Raw genomic sequence first — 24,673 nt, 5'->3', positions numbered from 1 at the left:
CATTCTCAATTGACAGCAAGTGGCAAAATAATATTGATACAAACTGCTGGATTTTGCTGCTTAACTCATATTCCACCAACGCAATATTAAACAAAATACCATATTTAGTCAAGTGGGGCTGCATAGAACATATTATTGGCAAGAATATTTTTGCGGTTGACGTTTAAACAATTTTGCAAATTTATTTAAAAAAAAAATTATGCTTGTTTGGTTAATTATAATTAAATACATTTAAAATAAATAATACTATTCAATATTGATTAGAAATGTGAATTTTAATATTAGAATAAAAACGCTGTCACTGTATTATTTTTTCAATTATTCTTTTATGTAATATTTCTAAATGATTGGTTTTTGTAAATAAGAAAATAAATTAGTAAAATGAAAAAAAAATCATAACATTTTGTATTTGGTTTTTTTAAATAATTGATTTAATTGTAATTGTTAAAGCTAGGGAATTAAATGCATGTTAAATATATATATACATTTTTAATTTTACTAATACGTTCTTTATTGTATTATATAAAATAAATCAATTATTTAGTTTTAGAAATTAACAAAAAATGAATAAAACAATAGATACAGTTGCAGTGTTCACTATTGTTTTTATTATTTATAGTTAAATTAATTGGTTGATTAATTTTACATAAAAAATGTATTCTAATTGTATTGTAAAAATAAACCATGTATTTCTTAATGTGTATTATTTATTCATTTATTCTAATAAACAGGTTTTGAAAGTCTCAATAATAAAATAAAAATGCATTAGTAAAATCAACAATTTTAGATATACAATACTAAGTACATTAATCCTAAATAATGAAATAAAATGTGAACTAATGAATCAGTTTTGTGCCAACTTGATCTTTTTTTTTTTTTTTTTTTAACACATCACTGATGACTTCATTTTCCCTTGGCAGGCGCCGACCGCTTCATGGACGACGTGGCACGTATGATCGGCTACAGGCCGCTGCCCTGGATGAAGTGGTGCTGGTCCTTCATCACGCCGTGCATGTGCATGGTACGGCACACCTGGGACGACATTTAGCACAAAAAAAACTCAGTCGGAATGGTTATGGAATAAATGAAGAAACATCTGCATTAATTAACAGAGTGAGCCGTGTGTGCCTTGCAGGGCATCTTCCTGTTCCATCTGATCAACTACAAGGCGCTGACGTACAACAACACGTACGTGTACCCGTGGTGGGGCGAAGCGATTGGCTGGTGTCTGGCGCTGTCGTCCATGTTGTGCATCCCGGTCAGTCTGGTTTACAAAATGTTCCGCGCCAAAGGCTCCTTCGTACAGGTGAGAGTTCACAAACGCAAAACAAAAATGTTTATTGGGTGGTCTGGGATGGGCAAATTCTTTGTAGCGTAACTTTGCTATAGTACTTTTCAAAAAATGATGATTTAATATTGTTTTGCGTTTGCAGCGCTGGGCTCGTCTGACCACGCCCGTGTGGGGGAGCCACCACCTGGAGTACATGGCGCCCGACGTCAAGCCGCTCAGCTCGCTGTCGCCCGCCAGCGATGACAACAAAGTCATCATCTTCGAGAGCGTCATGTGACCCCCCCACGTCAGCCTGCTCGCTCGCTCACTCACTCGCACTTTATCGCGCTAGTCTTCCTGTCTGACCCGCCAAATTAAAAACACTGTGAAGTAACCCAAGAACCCCCGAAAAGAATATAACAGCACAGGAAGACAAAAGAGTGGTCGTGCGCGTTGCCTTACGCTGTTGTCTTAATGCCATTTGTTGTTCACCAGCCAATCAGAAGACTTTTACTTTGTTGATGCAAACTGGAGGTACTGTATGTCGAATTTTCATGCAGTATGTGATCAGTACCTTTTGGCGGTGCTTTCATTTTGGGTTTAAAACTAACTAAAGGGAATTTTGTTGTCGTTGGTTTAAAGGAGACATATGCCATGCCCCATCCCTACAATTTTAGTGTTACCAGGTTAGGGCTGTGCAATTCATCGAAATCCAATTACAATTTTAATTATTACACTCCACAATTACAAAATTGGCACACAGGACTGGACTGGCACAAATAATCGGGCCTGGCATTTTGACTTAGGCCCGCCCAGCTCTACTTCTGATGTTTATTGGTTCAGTTTGACCTCTATATTGTAAATGGATGAATGGGCTGCTCCTTCTAAATTGTGGGCTGGTCTCTCGGTGTAAAATGGAGTAAAATAATAATTGAATAGCACCACATCAGCCCTGAAGGACACCGGCCCACCGGGCATCTGCCCTGTATGCCAGATGGCCAGTCCAGGCCTGTTGGCATAATCGGAAGCAAAAATAAAAGATTATTAATACTCATTTTGAGTTGTTTAAATGTATATATTTGCACCTTTTTTATTTTAAAATAACTAATTTAATCAATCTTGTTTGCTCCAAAAGGAACTTACATAATTATAGTGTTTAAAATGATTTTGTCTTAATACTTTTACATGTTTAAACATTTTCTTGCTTTGTATAAAAAAAAATAATCATTTGAATAATCGTGATTTCAATTATTTCCGAAATCATCGGGATTATTATTTTTTCCATAATGAAGCAGCCCTTTACCCAGGTGTTTTAATTTGCAAAAATTAACACTTGAAACAATTAGAGACAATTTTTTTATGAACTATTTGGATGCAAACAATAAGGCACTTCTCTATATGTCCCCTTTAACACCGACAAACGTTTTAGAATTTTTCTTTTAACGTTCAGTGCTGAAAACTGTCAGTGTTTATTTTTAACTCGCTATTTTTTTTGGTGCAGTCTATTTTTGTAAATTGTCACCACCAAACCAGAAAATGTACCAAATATGGTCCATATAGGATCTACTTTCATACGAAGAGCCATTAACCGAGCCGTCGTACCACACGCTTCCTGTCGCCATTAGCTTCTACATCACTGATGACGTCATGTAGCATTTTTTATTTATTTTATGACAGCTTTATGCATCTCACGAGTCACAAGACCAGCAAGCGGCATGGAAGTTAAAACAAAAACACTTGAAATCCGTGGGACAGAAAATGTGAAGAATTTGTAAATAGTGTTGTCGTTTTACTGTGAAAATGTGAATTGGCAGGAAGCAGTGTTTAACCTTCACGGATTCGGGAACAGCAATAATGTTGCGGGGGCGTGCTAATTAACCGAAAGTGTCAAAAAGTTTCACTAAGCATTTCTTGTATCTATACTAATAATTTATACTAATAATAATAATAATAATTATTATTATTATTATAATTATTAACTGAATTACTACTAGCAATACTTATAAGATGATTTTTACCCCAGAACAAATGCTACTTTTATTATTATTATTTACTTAAAAACGTGTCAACTTGACCCACAATTTAACAAGAGGGTTCAACAAAATCACACTGTTTAAAAATCCAAATACTCGCCATCAATTATTTGTGGATTTTCGCTACTCACGGGTCAGCGTGGTCCCTTTCGCCTTCGATTAGCGGGGGTCCACCGTAGACAAATAATGGACTGGTCACCAGTCAACGTAAAGGCACAAATAGACAAGAATGTTACTCCCAAGACACACTGGTCGCTGGAGGTGTCCAAAAAAAAAAAATCGAAAATTAAATTCATTGATTCATTAAACATGATAATCAAATATTTAGTGCCATTATTTAGCTTAAAACTGTCAAAATTCTCTGATTTTCAACCTTTCAAAAGTAAATATTCTCTAACCTCCATCGGCCTTCATAAAAGCTGACTGATTCTTTGGGTTTAATCAAAAATAATAATCCAATATGCATAATTGATTAACTTTAAAATGGTCTAAATGCTGGACATTTCACATTCTCAACAGGAAATGTTATGTGATTTCTGCAGTCATCCACGAACTGAGTGATATTCTTTGTGTTGACTCAAAATAAAACATTTGCTCTTATTTTGGAAACCAATGATCAAAATTTTCATGTTACAGATTGTACCACTTAACTGAATCATAATCAATTCATGAACAATACTTCGCAAGTTCACTTAATCTATTTTTTTTGTGTGTGTAAACAGAATAATTAACTCTGAAAATACTGTATTTGGTAGTGAAAGCCAAACTGGTCGCTATAGTCAACATCTAGACAAGTCTCTCATTTGATATGGGAGCAGAGCATCTGCTCAAATAGAACATCTTTGTGTTGACGCCACAGTGTCGCTTTCTTTCCCAATATGGCGCCGTTGTCTTCAGCAAGGTGGATGACGGCGCCAAATATAACTCAGCGACTGGTCCAAGTCAGCATTTTGAGGAACAAGATCCTGGAGGAGGGGTGCCCCCCAACCCCCCGCCAAAAAAAAGTGCTATCTAAAAGAAGGCCAACAGCTGCCTTTCAACACCCCCCCCCCCCCCCCACCTGCCATCCCTATCCAGCCACTATGTGCACATTGAATGTACACACACACACACACACACACACACAATGACACACATTCAGTCAAGACAAGTTTGTGTCAAATTTTGTATTGGAGGTGACACATTACAGGTTGTGTTTGCAGTTTCCATGGCAACATAACACACAAGTCACATAAGCGAGTATGGCTAACAACTCATGCTAAAGGCTACATGAGAGCCGAGAGCGTCAAACACTTGTTGAGTCGTTGGGCAACTCGGGTCACACACTTTTTTCACAATTATTTTTTTTGACCCTTCAACAATGGGAATATAAGCTCTTATTTTGAAGTGATCAAAAACAAAAACAAACAAAAAAAAAGAAAAAAGAAAATAACCAGGTGCTTTGAGGCGCCAACTAGAAGTGACATCACACCACAGCGCAGGCCCACCACCATGAAGATGAAGCACATCCATCTTCATCATCCTCAGTCAGTCTTTTTGTCACCGCTAGCCTGCAGAAAAAAATAAAAAATAATTAAGCACCTCCTGCATGTTGCGGAAATTGTCATCAAAGTGTGTGGATGAGTTCAAATGCTTCTTTTTTTGTTACGTCCAATGAGGAAGAAAGTGTCAATTGTGTAAAAAGCACCATTGCCACCTATTGTAGTGGATGAGCAAATGCACTTTATTCTACAATGTAATAAATAAAAATGAAAAAAAAATCCTGAGGCCACATGCAAGGCATCATACCATGCCCCGCCCCCTATTTGAGAAGGTCCGAGGTAACAGGTAAGCATAGAATGGGTGTGAAATATTTCATCAAGAAAAGCGAGACAATTGTGAAAAATGAGGGGGGGGGGGGGGGGGGGGGGGGTGGGAGTAGAAAATAAAAGGAGTGAAGAAATAGACAAAAAATGGAATGGAAAAGAGAAAGAGATGAGAAAGAAATACTAGAAAGAGTAAACAAATGAAAAGTAAAAAAGGACAAGAAAGATGCCAGATAAATAAAAAGATGAAGAGAAAAGAGTGAAGAAAAGAAGGAATAAGTAAAAAGAGGAAGAGAGGGAAGGAAAAGAGTGAAGGAATAAAAGGAAAAGGGGAAAAAAGGGCCGGTAGAAAACAAGTGAAGGAGTGAAGTAAAAAAGGAGCGGAAAGAGTGGGAAATTAAAGGCGGAAAATCAAGAGAGGAAAAGAGACAGAAAAGAGGGAGGAATAAGGAAAGGGATGAAAGAGAAAAGGAGCAAAATAGTGAAAAGAAAGCAAGAATAATGGCAAGAAGAGGAGAACGAGAGAGAAAACAGGAAACAGAAGACGTGCAACATGGGGATCTCTACAGATAATAATTACTGTCCCACTTTTTTTAAAAACCATTTTTCCTCTGCAATGACACACTGCATGATGGGATACGAATCTTTGCCAGCTGCAACTACACTACACGACTACAAAATGGCCAACACGCAAAATGGAGGAATGGGAAAGGGGGGCACAAAGAAAGAACGCATGCGTGCGTGCATACAAGTAGTTTGCTGTGCTCGTCCAGCAGTCGGTCATACTCCTTCGTCAAGTTCGACGCTTGTTTCTTCATGGCGGAAACGTCACCGTCACTCTTGCGCAGGGCTGCAAACATACACACAAACACATAACTTCATTAAAGGGGACATGTGTATGGCGATTTTTTCTCATATGTGCAGAAGTGCTTTTTTATGCGCATAATTGCCCATCCAAACTTGAGAAACATCCATCGCGTGGAACCTGGGAATGAGGTTGAACTGCACAATCAAATTGGAATTGTGATCATGAGTATGGCTGCCATGATTCAATTAAGCTGATTATGGAGTATTTTAGTCGTGAGGTCAGCACCCACCCAGACATACTTCCGTGTCCAAGTGCGCAAATGTCAACATGCCTCAGTGTTGTGTACCTCGCTGTTTAAACCGAACTGAGACCAAAACGACGACGAAACTGTCATTCTACCACTTTCCCCCCAACAACAACGACAAGGGGAAATGGCTGCAGTTGATAAGGTAAGTTGTAATTTGAAGAAATATAGAGAACACGAAGTTTATCGCCGATGTTAGCGCAGCTCCACCGTCGTAACGTTACTAAGGCAACATAGGCGGCTATTTCATTTCTTTAGTTTGGTCAATCTGCTACAAAACTACAATCCACCTCAAGGATCGATGTATTGTGCATTTTTAGATGCTTTTATGCTGAATACAGTTCAAATCAGGGCACATGTTGCCTATGTACTGTAGCACTACAACCCTGTGTAAAGAGATGGTGAGTTACTGGGAGGGGTTTGTAAGTTTGATGAACTAATTACATAATCATGGTCCAGACAATCTGTATACATTGCTAGTCCATGGTTTGCTTAAACATTCTATACATTACAAGATTTTGATAGAATCATAAAGACTCCATTACACAATGGAGATCCTTGCATCCTCTTTTCGTTGTGTTGCTATACCTATTTTGTTTTGTTATTGTGATTTTTATTCTCCACACTTTTTTTGCCACGTAACAACTCCCACTTAATACTTCCAATTAACATTGTTCAAATTTAAACTAGCTTAAAAAAAATTCATGCCTCCCAGGGTATATATATCGTCTGATTCCACATGACTTACAGTATTTGCACAATTTCACATTTAATATCAACTTTCCCCCCCATTCATTTTCAATGGGACAGTAATTGAACTTTTTCTAAGTATCACTTTCCACGCCCACTTCCATACATATAACTTATTACCAGGTGCCTGATACTGCTCGGTGGCACAGTTGTTAAAGCGCATTATCCAACCAGGAGGTTATAATTTCATAATTTATCTCTCAATTAACTTCATAAGTATTCCACATGCATTCAAATCTTCACATTCAGCTTTTAGCATTCCCACGCAATTTCTCTAAAAATTGCACTTAGTTTAGTTGATTCATGTTGTTGATGTTAAAAATCCAATAATATATAATAATCAAAAAACAGACTAAAATGCAGTCTTGAATTTTTCCAAAGTTTTGTCAAAACTCATAGTATATAGGAGGCATAAATGACCATCAAAAACAAGATGATACAACATGATCTCATCTCCCTTGTATTAACAGGCGTGCCAACTTCACATCAAATGCCAACTCATGAGTATGCAGGTGGCATTTCCCAGATGGAAACGCTGATGGGCCGTCACGATTTGCATGGAACCAGGATCCAAGCTACCTGTTACGTTTAAAGTGGATCGAAGTTATTATATATTTGCTAAAATTCTTTACACTCATATGAACTTTAAGTGAACTGCTTTTTTTCTGATGAACTGTACCAGACAGTGTGGCTGAGTTTAAAATGAGTGGCACCATCTGGGGCAGAAGCGGAAACGAGAACTTTCATTGCTAATGGATAATCACATCACACATATTTGTAACACACTGACATCCAAGCAGACAGATATGTTATTTTAAGATAATACAACGGTGCACTATTGCGCTTTCCCCACCCCTGAGTAGTGCAACGTCATTTTTTGTAACTGGATAGGAAATAATCCCCAATAAAAAAAGAGAGGACGCAAGAGAATTGCCAGAGCATTTTTGACAGCTTGTACCTGGCAACTCTGCTCTCCTTGCTGCGAGTAAAAACGTTTTGTCGTCTCATCCTTGTATTGTCATTCTTATATGTTTAGGTGTGTAAACCTAACACCACCTCAGCCATGCACCCAAAATTAAAAAAGCAATGATTCCACTCCCTACCAGTGTTCAAGAGGAAGAAACGGATGACGTACAAGTACATAATCCTGACAACGAGATACCTAGTACTTCCAGAGAGCCTACTAACAGTGTCGTGGTGCTCCAAATAGAAAATGACATGTCAAGAAAATGAAGAATTGAAAAAATTGGAGAAACAAAGAAAAACATTTTAGGACATTTTGTATGTCGGGATGCTCAAGAACAACATCCCCTCCACACCCAAGAATCGGTCGTCTCTGCCAGAGTGTTTCCGGCACTTTCCCAACTGTACGATTGTGCTGGACTGCACAGAGGTTGCTGTCACCAAGAATGGGAATCTTGACAAAAAGTGCCAATTGTACAGCCAGTACAAAGGACGAACTACAATGAAAACTCGAATTGGCGTGGCTCCAAATGGAGGGATTACCTTAGTCAGTGACTTGTACAGTGGGAGTGCCTCAAACAAGGCAATAACAGCCAATTGTGGAGTTCTGAAATATCTACAAGCAGGTGATATGGTAATGGCAGACAAGGCGTTCACAATTAGAGACGTTTTACCAGAAGGGGGTTTTGCTCAACATCCCGTCTTTTCTTGTCAATGGACAGTACACACAGGAAGAAGTAAACCAAAATAAACTCATCTCTAGTGCCAGGATCCATTTTATAAAAGCATACAGTGTTTTTAGCAGTGTCACATTATATTGTATTATTGCATAATTCTATATACATAAGTCTGCATGCTATATCTAAGTTACATTTGTTGAGCCTTTGCACGTGTAGTGCATGAGTTAAACATCTGTCAGAATCTTAGGAAGGAAAACATCTTTATAAAATGTTTCTAGAATTTCAATATTTACAGCCCATGCTGGGTCCTTCACCACTCGCAGGACCACAAGGTCCAGAGGGGTCCATACAGCCAGGTGACAGGTGGTGGCTCCTGTGAGGTGGAGGTTACCCTGTATTTGATGCCAGTAGTTATGGGTTTCTTTCAGTGTCAGGGAACCAGTCACTGGATCGAAACGCAGAAAGAAGTCCTTACTCTCTGCTGCTTGCCGGATCATTTTGTTTTTGGCTGACCAGGGACATTTCACCTAGAGGTGGGTGATATGCAAAACATCACTATTGCGAGTAATAGTATAGTATTTTTGATTACCGTACATACCATATAGAAAATAACTTTACCTCAATAATGCAGTCATCAGACACTGTCCCATCCGGAGATGCACCGAGCAGGCCACTCTCTGACACAAACAATCCCCTCTCCTGGATAACAGCACCGGTTTGCTCTGTGTATTTCTGCTTTGCCACTGACTCATGGGTGATTCCCCAATCACATGCCTTGAGAAGGGTGGGGGGGGTGGGGGGGAAACATAGCACTCACTTAGCTTTAACAAGTTAATTCTTACAGATAATGACACCATCATTTTACATCATACCCTTTACTTACCTTTGAGCCTTTACAGAGGTTGTACTGGCCAAGCAGGGTCTTGAATAAGGAAGGAGGGTAGGACCTTCTCTTGACTGCTGCTAAGACCAAACCAAAGTTGCTGGCTGTGAGCCGCTTCTTGCGATACGCCATCCTGTTACAAATACACCCAAAATATAATACTGTTCACCTAGACAACAGGCACGCTTTAGTTCTATCTAGTTGAGCTGGTCATGTTGAAATAGAAAGGTTAACATTTTGGGGAATTAGTATTGTATTGTTACCATAAATAGTTCTTTGATTGCCACACTGTGGCGCTCTCAATCTGCTGCTTCTCCTCCCCAGTCACGGAAAACGATGACAAAATATAAAGAGCCTTGTCCTCAGCTTCAGCAAAACCTGGACTGGTTACCAGGCCATCCCATGTCTTGATAGGGAGTGTCTATATTTAAAGTTTCAGATGTATTATTCAGTAAATAACACTTGATGAAATTGAAGCAGACAACGCTGACTGCAGCGAATGGCAAGAGCGTAATTACATACTGTACATCGGTGTGGTTTACATTATGTCAAAGCCAAAATGGTCATGGGCCTATACTATTTAATGTTTGATTTAAATTATACCAGTAAAGATTCAAAATGAAGCTAAGGTTCAAATTATGATCAATTAAGCCTTTATCAATAATTATTGTACATAATGGGACCTAATCGAAGTTACCAAAAACTACCTGATGTGTTTCTGGAATCAAGAGCCACCCCATTCCATTCAAACGGCCAAGCTGTGACAATGATTGAAGGACCCAGTCCTTGTCCTCCTGGGTTACAGGACTTTTGATTCCAGCTGAAATAATAGTGTAATGCATAGCACAATAATTAATAAAGTAATTGAGACCATTTCAAGTCAGAATACTATCGCAAAACCGCTCTGTTGTCACGACTCAATGGTACACCTTTAAGCTTAACATCAATGTTTATCTTGTAATGCTTCAACTATTTAAAGAAAGAATCCTGTTTAATAAAAGATCCTGTTCAATAAAGAATTTTGTGTACAGTACAAATAATGAAATTTAACATTAATTACTTACCTAGTGATGTGGACGGTATCATCATAGACACTCTCTTGGCGATAATCTCGTCACATTTAGGTGGCTTGGCCTTTTTCCACGCACATTCCACATCCGGCCGGAACACATTTTTCTCAAATCAATACAGCTGCTATATGATGGCACTTGTCTTTGCCAATTGGGCACTGGCATGTTCTGTACTTCACCTGCTGACTTTCTACATGCACCTGTATTGAGAACAACTATATCCCTCACACTAACACTAACCTTTTAAACATCACATTTGCAAATTGCCCGGGGGGGGGGGGGGGGGGGGAGTCGTTAAGCAGAACATGCTGGAGTACGCACCATAATAATTTTATATACCTGGACAAGATATGAAAGGCCAGGAAATATGGTGGCAACAACCATGAAGATCATGGTAAAGGCATTCAGCAGGAAAAATAATTCAATAATGATTAAATTAATAAAAGCACACTAATATATATTAGTGGTTAGTGTACATCCATCCATCCATCTGCATTTAATCATAAATGCAACATCAGTAAAGTGCATTAGGCTATGGACCAGAGCTAGCTTTTAGTGGTGTATTATTCAGTCCCCAACTTATATAGTGTCTTGCTTAACACTTAAGTAAACATTAAACCTGTATAATTTGTCATTTCAATTTATTTTCAACAAAGACTGAAACTTCAAGTTTTCATTTTTTTTCCCCCCTGCAATTTGGTTAATTTATTATAAATGAATCCTAAATTTGGGTTAAGTTGTTTGTATTTTATTTTGTAATTTGAATCTCCTTTGCAGAACGACTGTGTTTTCAGAACGAAACAAAAGGGCTTTCTTTAACATCATCTCTGATTGGTTTTCTAGCAGCATGGTGGATAACTGGTTAGCAGGATGCCGGTTCAAGTCCAGTTTTCGGCCTTCCTGGGTGGAGTTTACATGTTCTCCCCGTGCTTCGTCAGTTTCCTCCCACATTCCGAAAAACATGCATTGTAGGTTAATTGGAGTGACTAAATTGTCCCTATAGGTGTGATTGTGACTATATGGTTGTTTGTATTTATTTCAACAGATTTAGTCCAAGTACTAAAATGTACTGGGTCAAGAGTTCAGTATAATTAAGTGAAGTCAAATAGAAAATGTTAATACAATTACTTACTTATTTCATATTGGTAATCAATTCATGTTTTTAACATTTACTTAATAAGCACTGACTATGACCTAATTACAATAACTACACATTAGAGTAAGAAACTATAATAATTACGTTTGGTATTAGTTACTTAATATTTCCCACATGTAATCAATCTTTAGTTGCATGTAAATGTTAATTCTGTTGAGTGTGATATGCTTGATATTGAGTAGTAGAATTTACTTAATTGGAGTGAGTGCAAATACTTGCAAGATTTTTTTTTTTTTTTAAGTAAATCTTACAAGTTGTTTTTTTCAGTGCAGATATGACTGAAAGTTAGCCTTGGAAGTTAAAGTTAAAGTTAGTCTGTTATATCTGTATTGTATCGCATCAAACGTCAGATAAAACAATTTGTCAACAAAATAAATCGATGACAGTCTTCACCCAAGGTTAATGAAAAGCCATTGAATGTGATATACAACGTTAAGAGCCAGGATTCCTAACAACACCTAGCTGTCCCTGTCAACTCACCTCGACATCATATATTTTCTTTTTCATGGATGCTTGCACTTTACCCTTAATAATACCCCTTGGGAGAAGATTTACCCTTACAACACTGCCTGAGTTAAAAGCATTAAGACCCTTTTAAACTCGCAATTGTTTTTCTTTTTATTTGTTTGTTTGTTTGTTTTTCGAAAAAGGACGTAATTGTAAAAAGATCCACTGGTTCCATTGTCGCTGGTTACAATGGCAAGTGAATGGGAGCTGGTACCGCTTGGACCCGGAAGAAACCATTGAACTACAAAATGACGTCAGACTAAAATACCGGATTGGCGGTCAATATAACAAACGCCTTGCATACCATTGGCCAATCAGTGAGTCGAGATAAAAGGCTAGCATAATGACAGATTGGCCCCTAAAATGAGCCAAGTTTACCATTATCCTACAAACATAGGTCAGTAATTCTGGATCCTTGGGGTATGGCGATATATTGGGAATTTTTAAAATTGTGAAAGAAAAAAAAACTGACTTCTTTAGTGCAACAAATCTGAGAGCATTGCTCCTGGTCTCCTCACCTTTCTTGGTGGCATCCAGTTCCTCCTTCAACGTCTTCACTTCCTCCTTCAGAGTCTTGTTCTCTTCGTGGACTCCGCCCCCTTTCTTCCCCGCCTCCGGCACCTCCACGCCGGCTTCTCGCAGTTTCTGTCAGAAGAAGAAGAAGAGTCTTGGTCACGTTTGAAAGAGGGTGAGAAAGATGACGCCACCCCCTGGAGAGCAACAGGTGCTCAAACCAAACGGCCACCAACATTATTGCCACATGATGAGTACTTTGTGAGGTCATCATCATCATCATCATCATCATCATCAAGTGTCCTGACTGAGAAGGGTCAGTGAAGGCAACACGGTGAGTGGCGAGAGCAGCTGAGCAGCGATGGAGTCAAACAGCTGCCAAGGCGTCGTCTTCGTCATCATCTCGCTTTCCCGCACTGACGCCAACGTGACTCTGCCCCGCCCACAATGCAGCTAGACGGCCACACACTTTCTTTTTTTTAATTTATCTTTTATTCCCACTCTACTCTGTTTGTTTGTTTGTTGATGGGTTAACAGGTAACTGGGTGTGAATAACTAACAATTTATCAGAAATGTGACTTCTGTTATTTTATTTTTAGCCCAACCCAACTGCAAACTATCAAAGTCCTCCTTCCTATTTTTTTTTTTTTTAAATGTGATCCAAGAGCAGCGATCCCCCCCCCCATCACCTTTCACCCAGTGTCTTCCTATTGAGCGCAAAGTCGCAAAGTACAAGGTGAAACCCCACGCACTCACTTCTTGCAGCATTTCGTTTTCATCTATGAAGCTTTTGGCGGCGTTGCTCGCACCCTCCGCCTGCTTCTTGAAGGCCTCGTTGGACGCCATCAGGGAGGCCTGCTGGGAAAGAAGAGTGGCCAGACGACGGAGCAACCTGCACACACACAAACGCTCCATCTTGTTCCCCTTCTCAAACTGAAAATTTTCCACCAATGAGAAACAAAAAGGTGAAGCTGATCAAATTAGTACCTTTTTTTTTTTTTTTTTTTTATGACATTGTATTTTTGCAAATGTGAAGGTACGAAACTTGGGGGAATCAGTACCTCCAACAATGTGAAGAACGACGTATACACTGAACTTCCATCAGGTTTACACTGAGTTTAGATTAAGGTGAGAACTCAACTTAGATCAGGTTAAGACTGAGTTTAGACCATTCTTGACTATACTTGCAATGAGACTTGGACTGTGATACAAATGAGTTTTAGAAAGATCTACTTTACAACTAGTTACAAATGAGCTTTGATCAGGTTTAAACCATGTTACAAAATTAGTTTACATCAGGTTTAGACCGAGTTTCAAATTAGCTTATATCTGGTTTAGACCGAGTTACAAATGAGTTTAGATCTGGTTTAGACCGAGTTACAAATGAGTTTAGATCTGGTTTAGACCGAGTTACAAATGAGCTTAGATCTGGTTTAGACTGAGTTACAAATGAGTTTAGATCTGGTTTAGACTGAGTTACAAATGAGTTTAGATCTGGTTTAGACTGAGTTACAAATGAGTTTAGATCTGGTTTAGACCGAGTTACAAATGAGATGAGATCAGGTTTAGACTGGGTTTCAAATTAGTTGATATCTGGTTTAGAACAAGTTACAAGTGTGTTTAGATCAGGTTTAGACTGAATTACAAATGAGTTTTGATCATGTCCAAACTATTCCAAATGAATTTAGATCAGGTTTAAATGGAGTTATAAATTAGTTGATATCTGGTTTAGAACAAGTTACAAATGTGTTTAGATCAGGTTTGGACTGAATTACAAATGAGTTTTGATCATGTCCAAACTGTTCCAAATGAATTTAGATCAGGTTTAAACTGAGTTATAAATGAGTTTGGATCAGGTTGAGACTGGGTTTCAAATAAGCTATGATCTGGTTTAGAACGAGTTACAAATGTTTTTAGATCAGGTTTAGATTGAATTTCAAATGAGTTGAGATCAACCTTCCACTGCATTTGAAATGAGGCAAGTTTAAAGTCGGCGTATGTGCTTGCACACATTGCATTGCAGTACACAAAAAGTTATGCGCCTCAACTTATATTTAGTAACACACACACTGAGCTCGTGGTGTTGACACGTGGTGCTGATGATGTAGAAGTAACATGACCGAACTAATGTCAGTCACGTAAAGTAACAAACAGTACGCAAAAGGACAACCAAACCAGGGCAGTGTGATCTGGTTTACGTTCATCGAGGAGACTAAGAGAGTCGGGAGGAAGTGACTCAGGGAGTCCACATATGGCCGCAGGGTCAGACAGTCCGGAAATATCCGATCAGCTGCCGAGACTTTCCGCTAACTTATGTCCTGACTCCCAACATGGAAATCCACCAGTGACTGTCTATTACAGTGCTGCATGTGAGTGAGTGTGTGCGCACACACTCCCCCCTGCTGGAAACTCCTCTTAGTACACCAACACATGTTGGTGCTGTTTGAGGCACCGATTCTTCTTAAGCTCAATTCACACTGACTGCGGAAACGACGTTTTGCGTTTTCAGTACGTCTTCCGTAAGGCTTCCGCAAGGACTGCAATTCACACCGTGTGCGTTGCGTGTCCGGAAATCTGCTCCCGACAGACCACGAGATCACGTGGGGTTCACGCTGGAGAGTTGAGTTCACCCAATGGGGTATATGCCATGGAAGTGGCGGGACTGTTTTTGCACATGAGCTTTGGTTCCGGTTTGGTTTGCGACATGTGGATTGCATCCCAATATTTGTGCTTCCGACTTTGTGCCCCTCGGTTGCCCGTTCACAACTCGGACCAGAATCAAAGCTCATGTGCAAAATCACAGAAGTCATGCCTCTTCCATGGCATATAACAACCATGTATATAGAGTCCTATTTGTAAACAATAGCCACGCTTGTGTGTTGTCACATCGATATGCTTTTTGGACGTTATTTCTGGGACTACCATGGCTGTTCTACCATGGTAAGTACGTTTTGTGTTTAAATAGTGTCATTTTGTCATGTTTTAATTTATTCTGAGCTCATTTTTTGTTATAAATGTCCGACTTGTGTCACGCTATGTAGCTGGCTAGCTTCCCTCCCCCAAAAAACGAGTTCGCAAACGGTTTGATTTTGAAATATAACGGATTTACCTTGATGCGAGACTCCCGATTTCCTGTCTGACTCGTCTAATTGCTTCACGAAATTCCGCATGCGACGTCCGGAAGAAATAGAATGCTTGTGGACACCTTCCGTATCGCTGCAGTCGTTCCACACCGCAGACGCACTGCACCGAAGCTGGTGTGAATTGACACGTAGACTTGAATGCGTTCGATCCTTGCTGCCTCTGTATGGCCGCCGTACGGAGAACGCACCGCGTCCGTTCCGCAGCCAGTGTGAATTGGGCTTTAAGCCTCCTGTTATGTCAATTGGAGATGACACACTTGTTGTGTGTGTGAATGGAAATTGGTTCTTCATTTATATAGCGCTTTATTTTCCCCCTATTTTCCAACTACTCATTCACCTACTGATGACCCAGCATCAGGAGCAACCGGGGGTTCAGTATCTTGCTCAAGGATACTTCGACATGGTCACAAATAATAATAATAATAATAATAATAATAATAATAATAACAATAACAATAATAACAATAATAACAACAACAATAATAATCATAATAATAATAATAATAATAATAATAATAATAATAATAATAATAATAATAATGCATCAGGCATTGGATCGAACCCACAAACTTTGGGTTACGAGACGTCCATTGAGCCACACCGTGTGTGTCAGCAAAACGTGTCCATCAAATACGGTATATGAGTTTTGCAAAGAAAGAAGTGATTTCATATGAGTTCAGGACAGGTTTGGAGTGTGTTTAGATCAGTTTTTGATTTCGTTTAGATCCAGTTTGGAAACAAATTGGTGAGTTTAGACCAGGTTTAGACTGAGCGTAGATCCAGTTTAGACTGTCTTTTAAATGAATTTTGATCAGCTTTGGATTGAGTTTAGATCATTTTTCATCAGTCTCATGAGTATAGACCTGATTTAGACTGCATTTCGAACAGGTTTAGATTAAATTCAAAAACAGTTCAGAATTAGTTTAAATCCAGTGTAGCCTGCCTTTCAAAATAGTGTTTAGACAGAGAGTAGATCAGTTTTAGGTGTGTAGATCAGGTTTAGAATTTACTTAGCTCTGGTTTAGGCCAGGTTAAGATTTGGTTTGGACTATTTAGACACGGTTTAGACAGACTTTAGATCAGTTTTATCTGTGTGTAGATCAGGTTTAGAATGTACTTAGATCTGGTTTAGACCAAGTTAAGATTTGGTTTGGACTGTTTAGATACAGTTTAGACAGAATTTAAATCAGTTATATCTGTGCGTAGATCAGGTTTAGACTCAGTTTCAAATGAGTTTAGATCAGGTTTAGAATGTACTTAGATCTGATTTAGACCAAGTTAATATTTGGTTTGGACTGTTTGGATACGGTTTAGACAGAGTTTACACAGAATTTAGATGAGGTTTATCTGTGGGTATATCAGGTTTAGTCTCAGTTTCAAATGAGTTTTGGACTTTGTTTAAAATGACTTTAAATTATCTTTGGGACTGTGTTTACACACTGGCAATGTGACGACTCGGGAAAAACAAGATTGTGTGTGACTGTGTGTGCGTTTGTGTTCTCACAGGCAAAGCAGGAGTGCAAATCCAGCGATGTAAAGATTCCTCTGCGCTCTGAACAGTTTCATGTGAATGTGTTCAATGGCGGTGGGATTGTTGGTCAGGTCCACCTTCTCAGTCACGCTGTACTTACTCACCTCGCGGAAAGCGTCTGCACAACACAACAAACCAAAACACGCACACAAAAACGTGACTTCATCAGACACAACCAACTACCTCACCTTACTACTTGTCACGTATACACGCAGACACACGCACACACACATATACAGTCACTCACCAATGAGCAGGAAGACAAGGATGGCCATGGCCACCATGAACGAAGTGTTGCCATATAAGGCGATGGTTTGGACCAGCCGAGACCTGAAGATACTGTTCCACCTGGACGCACACGCGCGCACACACAAAAACACTATATTGTAGTAACTTGCATGGTAATCGCAGTGACTCACATCATAATCGTAGCGAATTATATCAGAATTGAAGTGAATCGCATTGCAGAACTGCCAACATATAATAATCACAGTTAATCAAAACACAATTGGTGGAATTGCTATCGTAATTGTAGTTAATTTTATTGTCATCAGGGATTCTTATCATAACTCAGTAGTATCATGAATGGAGTGCATTGTAATCTCTCGCTCAATCTAGTTGCCAAACAAGCACCTGAAAGACAGCAGTTCACATGGTTGCTTCTTCAAAATTTGTCAAGTTAAAACAAGAATGTACAGCATTCCATTCAGACTTGCTAATTTGCATATTCATGTGTGTTGAAGCACGCACCTCTTAGCAGAAATGAAGGGAATGCAGAGGAGGAGCACCAAGAAGACCTCCACGTACAAGAAGGTGGCCACAGCGGTCCACTGGAGGCTCATCACTGCAACACACACATTGATTGCCATTTACTGTGAATAGTCAACAATGTGCTTGCCTAAAACTAGTCTGAATTCAGTCTAAACATGATCTAATCACAAGGAAAATCGGATCTGAAATAAATTGAAACCCAGTGTACTGTAAACCTGACAAAAAAAACCCTATCTGTGTTCTTTGAGTCCTAACGTCAACAAATCCAACTGTACCGAGCACTGCTAGTTAAACAAATTACAAAGGAAAACCCACTCATTCTCCCATCGTTCACACAAGCAGTAGTAATAAAAGTTACCTAAGTTGTCCACGACTAAGAACAGGTTCTAAAATACGTACACGCTAAGTAAGCACTCAACAGTCGCTGTCTATTTACTGGAAGTGCGTGCAAGCTAAAAACACAAAACTCATCCAAGAGGAATACGGTGGTTGGTAAAGGGGAAAAAAAATCGAAGAAAAAGAATCTCTAAAACTCACCTGCAAATGGAACACTCACACGCACTGATAATAAGCGTAATAAGCAAATTGATAAATGTTTTCAAGCGTGTGTCTTTTACAGCTTTGAGAGTTTTAGCTTGTAACGCTGCCACCTCTTCCTACTTCCGGGGGAAATGCCAGCTCATCTGGAGGACGCCATGTGATTGGCTAGCTACTCTAAAAAGGGCGGGGTGACACACGACAACGCATCATTTTGTGTTAACTGGAGAATTGCATATCATGCTATTTTGATTTAGCAGTGATCTATGTGGAACGTGATATTGATCACGTAGCCATCGTGTTTTACGTTATTACGTCACATTGATCACGTCGACGTTTGGATCGCGCCAAATTAATGAGCGTCACGGGACTGCAATTCATGTGATGTCCATCAGAGGGAGCCACAGTCCACATCTTTTTTTTATTTTTATTTTTTATTTTTATTTATTTATTTATTTATTTATTTATTTCTATTTGACGAGCTCCTCCATTTGAGCGCCAATATTTGTGGGAAGATTCAGTTAGCTACCACGACCAAATTGACGGTTTCCCTTGTGAGGAGTAAGCGGTTAAGAAAATGGATGGATGGATGGATGGATGGATGCATGGATGGATGGATGGATGGATGGATGGATGGATGGATGGATGGATGGATGGATGGATGGATATAACATTAGACATTTTATTTTTACATTACATTCCTATTCATTGTAAATTTAATAGAATTCCAAAAAAATACACATTTTTTTAAAAGTATTTTTCAGATCATGTGTTACTTTGTTAATAAAATAACAATAGTACAGTAAAACGAAATGAGAAAAAAAATACAATTGCACAAATATATTTTTCAACATTTTAAGTTACTTTTTAAAAAATATGTTATTTATTTATATTAAATAATGCAATAATAATTATAAAATGAATGAAACTAACATTTTAAAATGAATATTTGTACATACTTTTTAAAAATTGTCTTTTCTTTTCAACAATTGGTTATTTATTTATTATAATACAATAAATTACTGAAATATACTAATTTGATAATGCAATGCTATTCCGTACCTTTACGACCTGAGTGTCTGAGTTTGGTCCGCATTGCCGGCAGTAAGGCGGATTCGTTCCCAGTGAGAGTTGGACTCTGCCAAGGCTGGCCTTTGTCACCGATTCTGTTCATAACTTTTATGGACAGAATTTCTTGGCGCAGCCGAGGTTTTGAGGGAGTCCAGTTTGGTAGCCTCAGCATCACATCTCGGCTTTTTGCGGATGTTGTGGTGCTGTTTGACTTCTTCTAGTCGCAATCTCCAACTCTCACTGAAGCGGTTTGTCGCCGAGTGTAAAGCGATTGAGATGATCAGCACCTCCAAATCCAAGACCATGGTCCTCATGACCATGCACCATGACTTCGTCAGGTCGGGGATGAGATCCTGCCCCAAGTGGAGGAGTTCAAGTATTTTGGGGTCTTGTTCATGAATGAGGAAAGTATGGAGCGAGAGGTCGACAGGCGGATCGGTGCAGCGTCCGCTGTGTTGCGGATTGTATATTGGTCCATTGTGCTGAAGAAAGAGCTGAGCCAAAAGGCAAAGCTCTCGATTTACCGTTCGATCTACGTTCCAACCCTCACCTATGGTCACGAGCTGTGGGTCGTGACCGAAAAAATAAGATCCCGGATACAAGCGGCCAAAATGAGTTTCCTCCGCAGGGTGTCCGGGCTCTCCCTTCGAGTTAGCGTGAGAAGCTCGGTCATCTGGGAGGGACTCAGAGTCTAGTCGAAGTGGCTCGGGCATCTGGTTCGGATGCCTCCTGGACGCCTCTCTGGAAAGGTGTTCCGGGCATGTCCCACTGGCGGGAGGGCCCGGGTACGACCCAGGACGCACTGGAGAGACTCTGTCTCTCAGCTGGCCTGGGAACGCCTTGGGATCCCGCCGGAGGAGCTGGTTGAAGTGGCTGGGGAGAGGGAAGTTCGGGCTTCCTTGCTAAAGCTGCTGCCCCCGCAACCTGACCCCAGATTAGCGGTGGAACATGGATGTAATAAACAAATGTACTTAAAAAAAATATATATACATATATATATATATATATATATATACATATATATATATATATATATATATATATATATATATATATATATATATATATATATATACATATATATATATATATATATATATATATATATATATATATATATATATATATATATATATATATATATATATATTAGGGGTGTTAAAAAAAATCGATTCGGCGATATATCGCGATACTACATCGCGCGATTCTCGAATCGATTCAATAATCGGCAGAATCGATTTTTTTTTTTTTAGGATTCACACCTTGAGCATGGAAGAATGTTATATGAACGGCACATTAAGCCTTAATATTTTTATTTTAATGCTGTTCAAACATGAAACAGATTACAACCTCTATAAGACTGAAATTTCAGATAAATACATAATACATTTTCATATAAATCTTACACTCTACAAGCTTACTGATTAGTATTTTCTAAATATGAATGAAAAAAAATCGCAACAATCGACTTATAAATTCGTATCGGGATTAATCAGTATCGAATCGTGACCATTCGTATCGGGATTAATCGGTATCGAATCGAATCGTGACCTGTGAATCGTGATACGAATCGAATCGTCAGGTACTAGGCAATTCACACCCCTAATATATATATATATATATATATATATATATATATATATATATATACATTTACATGTTAAATTGATGTATTTATTGTCAATAATATAATACTGTAGTGGTTAAAAAAAAAGAAGGTAACTGTACATATGTATATTTTATTTTGACATTTTTAATCATTTTAAATGATTAGCTAATTATTTATTAGAAATAATAAAATAATAAAATATACAATCTGGAAAATGAACATTTGCCATTTTTAAATGAGATTGTTAAATAATTGCTTCATTTATTAATCGTAAATAAACAATAATACGAACAGTTTTACATTTACATCTAGCAGTAATATTTTCATGATTTCTATACATTTGAAATATTTGGTTAGTAATTAAATACATTATTAATACAATTAACATTGCGAATTATTACATACTTACTATAATTAACAATTTGTCATGTTTTACATGCACCTTTTATCTTTCCATTGTAGTTTTATCATCTACAAATTGGTTGGCCCATCTACTCGTTTAAAAATCTAATGCACGAAAAGTTTGGCCACCAGGGTGCTGTGGGTGTGCGTGTGCGCGCGTGTGTGTGCGCGTGCGCGCGTGTGTTGGGGGATGGGCGGGGGTCTTTTATGTTTTTTTTTTTTTTTTAGGACACATTTTGTTCAACATGAAGCAGTAGCCATGTTGCTGCTCCACTTTTATTTAGCTTGGCTTCTTTCCAACCCCCTCCCCACCCCTCCATAATCCGACACCCCCACCCCCAAGAGTGCTGTTATCAGCAACATGCAGCACCCCAATCCTGGCAGTTCATTCTCAGGCTAATGTGGCTTCCTTTTGGGGGAGGGGGCGTTACGGTGCTTGAGTAAAATGATTAAGAAACATCAGAAGGACACACTGACAGGAGACTTGCTAACAAGCTAACGCTATTAGCACTGTTGGCCTTCTATTTCTCCATTTCACTGCCTATCATTTATTAAACATGGCAGTTGTGGTCATGTGACTGGCTACCACCCAATCATAAATGATGCACAAGACGGACCGGTTGGCTGTTGCCAGGCGGATTAACCCTTCAACAGGATGGGAGTTGGGGGTTTTTTCCTTCCAAAAATAAATGTGAGCCCACTGAGCCGGAATGAGCGTTGTCGTTAAAGTACCGTGTAACTTCCTGCCTCGGCAACATCAATTTTTGTGCTGACGTGATGTCATGCTTCTTGAAATACAGGTTACCACGGTAACCGATTCGCTCTGTTGAGAGGATGATGGTGACGTCAACATCTTAGTGACACTGTCTATTTGCTGGACTGGGGTTATGTTCAATGTTCTAAAGCCAATGTCGGAGTGACACTGTCTATTTGCTCGGTTGTTAGTTTGTCACAAAGCTTCTAAAATCAATTTTACAACACTGTAATTACTGGACTGCTGGTATTTTGCCAAAATAATAATAATAAAAAAAAATGCTACTTGCCAGACTGCATGCGTGTCAAATGTTTTAAAACCAACTTTGTAGCGTCACTGTCTACTTGCTTGTTTCACACTTTCTGTATTCATTTTTGTAGCAGCACTGTCAATGTTAGTTGGAGGCGGAGTCAGGTGTAGTTTACTCTTTAGTAATGATGTCACAAATTCCAACAAAGGCAATGGTGATGTAGAAAAAAGACACAGGCTATTACATGGACATGGTGTTCATGGTTACATTTCAAAGTAAAACTCAAACAAGGCAATGCTATTGAACATGTTTTCACAAATAAACATGTTTCTTTTCCGTCTTTTTTTTTTCTTTTTCTGATGACATCATGGAGAATCTTCCTGGTCATCAAGCGTTTTGTCCAGGCAGTCGACCCACTTCCCGTGGTTTGGATTCTTGACGTGACGCCGTTAAACACGAGTCATGTGACGCGTTCTCACCGAAAGCGGCGGGCGCTATAAACAACATTTGCATGGCGACACGTGTACGCGTGTTTGTATCCAACGTTCCTGTGAAACGCCACCAACAAGTTCATCAACACCTGGCTGGTTGGTTGGCACCCACAATAAATAACGTGTAAACAATAACTTAAATAAAAGTTCATCAATAAATACCCTTGTGTGCATGTGTGATTTCAGTAAATTGGACCTGACCCCACAGCCGCCCCACGAGCATTTTCAGACTGTTATTTTCAGTAATTGGACCAGACCAAACAGCATTAACAAACATTTTCAAGTCTGATTTCAGTTATTAGACCCGGCTCAGCCAAATGAACGAGCAATTTCAGGCTGTTGATTTCAGTAATTACACCTACCCCAACAGCACTTTGATTTCAGGAATGTGACCAGATCCAACAGCACTTAACATTTTCAGTCTGTTGAGTTCAGCAATTAAACTTGATCCAATAGCATGAACTAGTATTTTCAGTCTGTTGGTTTCAGTAATTAGACCTGACCAAAAAGCACGAGCTAACGTTTTCAGTCTAATGAGTTCATTAATTAGACCTGACCCAACATCTTGAACTGGCATTATCAGTCTGTTGCTTCCTCCCTCACATACGCACGCACACACATACAATACACACACACGCACACAGTGGCGTTGGTCCAGTAGTGGCTTTCCTTCCTTCCTGGTGAAGAGCCAATCAGGAGCTTCCCCTCGATGCCTAAGCGTAAACGTCATTGTTTTGTCTCTTTGATTCGACTTTACAAGGTCTTTGAAGTTGAGTCCATTTCAGCTTCGATCTCTGATCTTGGCTTTGGTCCAAGTGTGTTCCGGTCTTGGTTCTGGTTTTTACATGGCACTGCTCGCCGGGCACAGTATTGGCATCATGGCGTCCTGGAAAGAGGGCGAGGCCGGCGCTGGAATGTTCTGCAAGGTGGTACAGTCCAGAGTTATCTTGGGGAAGTGGGGGCAGTAAACACTAAAGAGTTCTCCCAGCCAATCGGAGGTCAGCGTGGCTGACCAATGAGGGATGAGGGGGACACAGCTGTGGTCGGTTATTGGACGTTCACTTCCTGGTAGCTCATTTTCCCGGTTGTGGTTATTTACATGGAGTCGGGGGTCCTCCGTAGCCCCGTTTAGCTCTCAAGGCTAATTCCACAAATCGGGTCCCAGCCCGTCACTTGGCAAATAAATAGTAAATTCATTGATTGATTGATGCAGTTCAGAAAAAAAACAGAAAAATAAATCAGACCCCCCCTCCCCGAGTTAGCAGTGGTTTTTGCCTCCTCAACTTCCTGACATCAAGTTGATGGCTTGTTCCAGTTTGTGGCGCAGTTTGTGTTTGCGGCAGTAGGCGTCACGGTCCAGCGCCGTCAGAAC

General features: G+C 39.3%; 3 protein-coding genes across 6 annotated transcripts in view; 1 reads left to right on the top strand and 2 right to left on the bottom strand.

Annotated features, from left to right (window-relative positions):
- The window catches only part of slc6a8 (solute carrier family 6 member 8), a 19,291-nt gene extending 14,401 nt beyond the window's left edge, over positions 1-4,890 (top strand). For both annotated transcript variants that reach the window (XM_077514233.1, XM_077514234.1), the window contains exons 11-13: positions 921-1,021; positions 1,136-1,306; positions 1,434-4,890. In XM_077514233.1, coding sequence (XP_077370359.1) covers positions 921-1,021; positions 1,136-1,306; positions 1,434-1,568 — 407 coding nt within the window. In that variant the 3' untranslated portion in view covers positions 1,569-4,890. The remainder of the gene's footprint in view (positions 1-920; positions 1,022-1,135; positions 1,307-1,433) is intronic.
- Positions 4,455-22,977, bottom strand: bcap31 (B cell receptor associated protein 31). 3 transcript variants are annotated; one of them, XM_077514238.1, is made up of 8 exons: positions 22,850-22,977; positions 18,167-18,260; positions 17,664-17,764; positions 17,390-17,534; positions 13,499-13,634; positions 12,748-12,874; positions 5,858-5,958; positions 4,455-4,853 (listed from the first exon to the last, which is right to left on the bottom strand). In XM_077514238.1, exons 1-8 carry the CDS (start codon positions 22,857-22,859, stop codon positions 4,827-4,829), a joined length of 741 nt encoding a protein of 246 aa, XP_077370364.1. In that variant the 5' UTR covers positions 22,860-22,977; the 3' UTR covers positions 4,455-4,826. The 3 variants fall into 3 exon arrangements, with proteins under 3 accessions (XP_077370364.1, XP_077370365.1, XP_077370366.1); XM_077514239.1 differs by lacking the exon at positions 22,850-22,977 and adding an exon at positions 18,725-18,890; XM_077514240.1 differs by lacking the exon at positions 22,850-22,977 and adding an exon at positions 18,805-18,874.
- Positions 22,971-24,673, bottom strand: part of plxna3 (plexin A3) — a 60,613-nt gene continuing 58,910 nt past the window's right edge. Inside the window, exon 38 of the mRNA XM_077514232.1 lies at positions 22,971-24,673. Coding sequence (XP_077370358.1) covers positions 24,581-24,673 — 93 coding nt within the window. The 3' untranslated portion in view covers positions 22,971-24,580.

Source organism: Festucalex cinctus, chromosome 2 (genome assembly GCF_051991245.1).
Source record: "Festucalex cinctus isolate MCC-2025b chromosome 2, RoL_Fcin_1.0, whole genome shotgun sequence".
In the NCBI taxonomy this organism is placed as follows: domain Eukaryota; kingdom Metazoa; phylum Chordata; class Actinopteri; order Syngnathiformes; family Syngnathidae; genus Festucalex; species Festucalex cinctus.
The sequence above is the reverse complement of the archived record's forward strand: the minus strand, read 5'-3'. Positions and strand labels throughout refer to the sequence as shown.